We start from the raw sequence: 6,654 nt of genomic DNA, 5'->3' as shown, positions 1-6,654 counted from the left end.
ATTCTAAATTGTAAGATTGCATATCTGAGTGTACCATATCTAAGGCGTAGCTATTAATTTTAAGTGTAATATTTTAAAGGTTTAAAAACATAGGTGTACGCTTTATATGAATATGTAACGACAACGTTCATGCATAAAATCTATACAAGAGAAAATAGTAGCGATTATTTTGTACTAACTCAAAATTCATCACTTGCCATATTTAAAAAGAACTATCTTAAAAACTCATAGCATCTTGTGTACTTGCTAAAAAAATCCGTCATAAAATGAGTGCTTAACGTGTATTTTGTGTGTTACTTTGTAAAATCCTCTCCGAGTATTTAAACCTTTGGAATATGTAATATGAATTTTGATCGAAGTTAATAGCCTTCCCTTGCTGTTAACTATGGAAATATTATATATCGTTAACTTAATAAGGGTTCTTCTAATATATTCAAATAAATTTTCCTCATATACTGCATATTAAAACTAATACTTAACACTAAGCTTGTCAGTTCTACCGGTTCTTCGCTATCAAACAAAATCAGTGAATTTTATTATGATATCTAAATGTGAGAATTAGTTTAACTATCATTTACTTCTTACATATTTACATGTAGTTTAGGAATAGTTCGTTTAATATTATTTAACCTTTTAGTATGTAATTACATTTTTAAACCCTATCTTACGCAGGCAGTTTTTATTAAATTTTAATACGATTTACAAGATGATTGTAAAGCCCTAGTCAGAGTTCTGAAAGGTTTTGTATGTATCATCTGGAAAGCAATAGTTATGCTGTGATTAGGTTCTATGTATTACGGATCAATTTTAATTTTTAAGTATCCACGGCTTTTTTAATATATATAGTGTTATAAAATCTGACAATAAGTATTTAAAACAAAAATATCATTTGTACAAAAATGGATCTGTAAACGACTCTGTTTTTGTTATATACAACGTAATTGATGCACAATCCTTTTTTTTTTCCGCACAATTAATTCAACGACATGTAATGATATTGTAAAAGTGTGAGGCTAATTAAAGAAGTTGTTAAAATGTACATCTGTTCTAAATTATACAATGCTTTCTTTTTGATAGAGAAACTGTTAAATAGCTAATGTATGGGAATGGATGAAATATTTTAAGCATGATGTATTTATTGGGCGTATGCCCAATCCCATATGCGTTATATATAAACATTGCTTTTAGGATAGCAATATGTTTTATCTCAATGTACTGTTGTAATGTAAAAGATATTAATATTTTAATAGATAATTTTAAACAGCGTAAAAATTGTTAAATGTTCAAATGAAAAATTTTATGAATTTTAGGGGATTAGTCAATGTATACCAACTACTCACCAACGAAGTAAATACCTCAAAGAATTTAAGACCAGATGCCCTGCGCATTGTTCTTGTTGACCATGATATTCAATTAGAACAAGTTTTGGTAATTGTAAGCCATATGTACCTGTACAATTTATGATAAATATAGAGATTATTAAATCGAACAGTTCGACAGCTTAGGGTGATTCGTTTTAACGCAATGCTTAAAACGTTCAGTGCTTCGACTCGTCTGGCGAATAGCAAATACTATCTCGCCTGCGAATTTATCGTCGGCTGATACGGAAAACCGTCGTAAAAATCTTAGCGACACATACCTTAAATACCTCTCTCCATAAAGTTGTAGCCATAAACGTGATAGTAAATAGTCAGGCTTTTTAAATTGTCACTACCTCAGACCACTTCATTTATACAATAAAGTGGAGGAATGATGGTAAATTTTAATAAAAAACATCGAGTATTGTAAAAGCGAATCACCTAGTGCCTTAAACGTACGCGTATATATATTTGTATATTTGTAAACATTTGTATGTACGTGTATACTATATAACATGCCCGCTGTTCAATGAAAACTGGATTGTGCTTCAGAATATGTAACACAGCCGCTATCAACAAATTACCAGGCTTGCACCACTAAAAATGTAACAAGAATACTGAACACAATATATGAAGAAATGATACCAGTTTTCATATTGTTTAAAAGTGTACTAGAATATTTAGAAGCACCACCACTAGTTTATTGCTAGCATTATATGGGTGCTAATTTTTACAAACATTATACTTAGAAAGCTTTCAAATACTTGTTCTAATGTTGGTGACTAGATTCATCTATTATAATCTGTAAATTTATCCCTTTTTCAATCCAGGTTAACGGATATTGTTACATCTAGTTGTACACAGTTTTGATCTTCCCACTTGCTTGTGATACCTTCTGTAACTTTCCTCACTCTACTTTATCAACACTTGAATCTTATATGGTGCCTAAGGTCTTCTCGCATTAAAAGGATTCTTATATATTATGTTTTAAATTTTGTAACACCTTATGGTTTACATTATTTGTTAATGAATATGCCATGTATAAGTGCTCTATTGTTTTATATTGTCATAAACACCAGGGTGCTATTTACACCGAAAAGGATATTCACCTCTCCCTGCATACTTTTATTAACTTCCGATATGTTCATATTTGACTATGCTGTTACTTTCGATCAACTGAAAATCGATACGATTTTAAAATTGATTTTCCGTTGATGTAACTTGATTACAAATCATCATAAAATGTGCTTATGTGTAGCATTAATTCAAGAAATCATGTTAAATTATATTTAAAAAAAAAAATGTGTAAGTGTTGGTTGTTAGATTGAAAATTCAAAGCATTATAAGACAACTATTTGTCAATTAGATTAAGATCTAATAAGATGGATGGCCTAATAAGGCCATCTTAATAATTTCAGACATAAGGCAATGCCCTACCTCTACCTCCCTGTAACAAATATCGAACACCAGAAGCCCGACTTACCATTTATACAAAGTTTTGTAGAATCCATTTTACAAAAATAGTGAAACCTAAATTGTATTAAACAATGTTAATTATACATTTATGAAAACATCGAAATCGTTGCAATGCTCCTTACATTAGTGTTATTGAAAAAATATTGTTGTGTGAAACATATCATGTCGCTTTATTTTATAGTTTATATTGTGTAATTAAAATTTGCTTCGCTACATATTTCAATATCAAATTGTTCCGAATAAGTAACTTCAATGATAAAATAGCACCCCTTTAAGTTTTGTGCAACAGAAAAATTGCATGTTTGAAATGTAGATTTTGACTTGACAATTTGATTGTTTCGTCAATTTGTAATTCCTGTCTATTATAATTTTCTTAATAATCGATCTTAAGGTTCAGATACTGTTTAAGAAAACAATTATTGTATCTATTTATTAAATCTTTCTTCTCTCAAACATTTTACTGTTTTAGTTTACCTTTTTTACATACCAAGTTTTCTGAATAAGGTGTGGTGCTACACTAACTAAAAATCACTACTTAGCTCACGTGTAGTCCCATGCAAGTACCGACTAGTTTCAAAACCAAGAGACACCTTCCCGCCCATACGTGAGATCGGCGTGAGGCGCGTATAGACCTTTAATAATTTACTCACACTTAAAAGGATCTCCACGAGCGCAAGTATGACAAAAAATGTTGCAAATGTTTTAGAATTCACGACTATAACTTGTAGTTTGTTTATGGTTAAGGGCAGTGGCGAACCAAAAACTAAATTTGACATATGAAATACCCATAGGCGAAATATCTTGCGATAGATTCTTCAATACTTTTATATCTGTTTATTTTTTTTACGTACACCTTCGTCATCGTAGTATAACATTAGTAACCCGTTGCTGCTTTTTATCTGTATATTTGTGGGTGCCAATCTTAGTAACAAAAAACTTTATTCATTCTTCTCCGATTTCGTCGCCACGTAATAAAAAATAACATTCGAACTTTGAAAAACAAATACCTAAGTATCCGTGAGAAAACACATTTGTCGGGGATGAACCGTATCATATGTGTTACTCCAAACTTTGTTTTATATATGGGCCATACATGTTGAACCGTTGCAGAATTATCAAGTAAACGTGAAAAAACAAAATTAATGTAGCCCTCTGGGGCCGCAACTATTTCTGGGATGAAAGGAGACTATAGACCCTACAGCTATGCTAAATATCATCAAGTTCCGTTCAGCCGATAAGGCTACTAATTCTAATAAATTACATCCATCCATTCATCTAAACTTTCATTATGTTTTTTTTTTTTACTTAATAGTCATAAAAAGCGAATTCAATCAAAAAACCAGACGAAAATGTCTATGTAAGGGCGAGATTTTTAATTTACCATCTTTCATCCACCTGTTGAAATAGACATTGTTGTGGCTCTGTTTGTTTTTATGTCAATATCCTAGTATCACAAGATGTTTTCGAACTGTAGTGATCAGGCAACTCTTGCAAAAATCAATACATACGTGATGAGGGCGCCGACGCGATAAATTTTAAACGCACCTGCGTCATATTGATTAATAGTTCTTTACTCTTGTATATTTGAAATCACAAAATCAAAAGGTGAAATGTTAAAACAGTAATAATAACTGCCTGGTTTAGTAGTTGTTGTTTGAGAATTGTTGTGTTTGGAGAATATTAAAAACTAATAATAGTTCAATTTTCTATAATTAAAAATATTACCCACTGAATTCTGAAAAAATGTCTGACTCTAAACATCAATGGGAAAAAGATCCAGAATCTGCCTTGATTCAATCAGGTATCAGATCAGGAAGATCAGGAAACAATCAAGATCAAGAAAGTAAGGCTGAATCGTCAGAAGTGGATAGCACAGTCAAAAGAGAAAGCACTCATAAAAAGTCGGATAACGACCAAGTAGCAACAACCAGTTCTATGTCAAAAAATGAAGCAAGTTGTAAACTCGATGACCGGCACAAAACATTAGATGACAGTTATACCAAAGACCCAAGAAAATGGGCACAATTACCACCAATTGTGAAATGTGTTTACATGGAAGATCCACAAGTGAGCAATATGTCGACTAGCCAGGCGGCAGAATGGAGACGAGAAAACTTTGATATGCAAGTGTGGAGAACCATTGATAACAAGTCTAATTTAACACCAGAACAACAACCAGATTTAAAACCAATACCTAACCCAGTGTTATCTTTTGAACATGTCTTTAAGAACTATCCAGAAATAATGGAAAAAATAGAAAAGCTTGGTTTTAAAAAACCTACACCAATTCAAAGTCAAGCCTGGCCAATCCTTTTAGGAGGAGAAGATTTGATAGCAACTGCACCGAATGGTACAGGTAAAACACTGGCTTACTTATTACCCGCTTTGATCCACATTGGAGTCCAAATCAGGCCAAAAGAAGAGAGGCGAGTTCCTCTTGTACTCATTTTAGTACCTGGAAAAGAACTTGCCATTCAAACCCACAGAATTATTTGTAACTTTAAAGATAAAGATATTAAATCTGTATGTCTGTATGGTGGAATAAACCGATATGGACAAATACAAGTTATTAATAAAGGAGTTGATATAGTTGTAGCCACTCCTGGTCGTTTCAAAACCTTAATTTGTTCAGGGTATTTGTATGCTAACAACTTTACCTATATTGTTTTTGATGAAGCAGACAGATTGTTTGATACCAAGCTTGCGGGAGTAGTATGTTCGTCATTGTACAGTGCCCGACCGGATCATCAACGGGTATTGCTTTCTGCTACATGGCTACCAAGGGTTAGGACCTACATACATGATTTTATTAGGAACACAACAGAAATCACTGTAGGTTCCTTGGAGCTGGCTACTGTCCGTACCGTAAGGCAGACAATTAGGTTTGTTGGAGATGGTGAAAAAGACAAAGCCCTGTTAACTTTCATAAGTAATATGAGTCCAACTGACAAAGTTATTGTCTTTTGTAAAAATAAAAATGCTATCTCACATGTCACCAAAGAATTAGCAGCGAGAAGGATAAAACACCTCACTTTGCATAGTGGATTAGCCCAAAAACAACGTGAAGCTGCCTTCAACACAATATTACAAGGTCCTACTAAGATATTACTGGCTACAGATATAGCCTCCAGAGGGATTGACTTAAAAGACTTGACACATGTCATAAATTATAGCTTTCCGCGTACCCTTGAAGATTATGTACAGAGAATTGGCAGGACAGGTAGAGCTGAAAAACGAGGAACTGCAATAACCTATATGACACAATATGATTGGAAACATGCCAATGGCTTAATAAAAATATTGAAAGAAGCAAACCAAGAAGTTGCGAAGCAATTGGAAAAGTATGCCGAAAGATTTGAACTAATGATGCAGGAAGGAAATGAAAGTTCCAATGACTATGAATTTGAAATTTGTTATATCGAGTATAGGGAATAGATTCCTTGTAATTGTAATAAATAAATAAATAATAAACTTATTAACCATATCCACTAATACTTTGCATAAGTTTACTGTGCTTCTTGTTTAAAATGTTCTTATGCAAATATCATTGATATCTATTAAAGTATTTGTGCATGCCTCAAAAAGGTTTGATGTAATTGTTGCATTAAAATAGTTTCATAGACTTGAGTAATATTAAACTACATGCATAAACTTATAAATAAATTCTAAGAAGCAAACTAAGATGACATTTATAAATCGAGAATTACAATAAAAATTTGAAGCCATGTTGTGAAGAAAAGTTTAAAATGTAACTAATAATTTATAATACTTGTGAATGAGCCTGTGTACACTAAGTTGAATATGTATAAATATAATGTAA

General features: G+C 32.2%; 1 protein-coding gene across 1 annotated transcript; it reads left to right on the top strand.

Moving 5' to 3' along the window:
• Positions 1-887: 887 nt before the first annotated feature.
• Positions 888-6,654, top strand: LOC106110243 (probable ATP-dependent RNA helicase DDX53). Its single transcript, XM_013291993.1, has one exon. The coding sequence runs from the start codon at positions 4,578-4,580 to the stop codon at positions 6,267-6,269; it is 1,692 nt and encodes a 563-aa protein (XP_013147447.1). The 5' UTR covers positions 888-4,577; the 3' UTR covers positions 6,270-6,654.

This window comes from Papilio polytes, unplaced genomic scaffold (assembly GCF_000836215.1).
Source record: "Papilio polytes unplaced genomic scaffold, Ppol_1.0 DF820711.1, whole genome shotgun sequence".
Lineage (NCBI taxonomy): Eukaryota > Metazoa > Arthropoda > Insecta > Lepidoptera > Papilionidae > Papilio > Papilio polytes.
Note: the sequence above shows the minus strand (reverse complement) of the source record. Positions and strands in the feature narration are given on the sequence as shown.

Bases quoted from the DNA above. Each gene is read 5' to 3' on its own strand.
- LOC106110243 (XM_013291993.1), top strand. From the start codon at position 4,578: ATGTCTGACTCTAAACATCAATGGGAAAAAGATCCAGAATCTGCCTTG.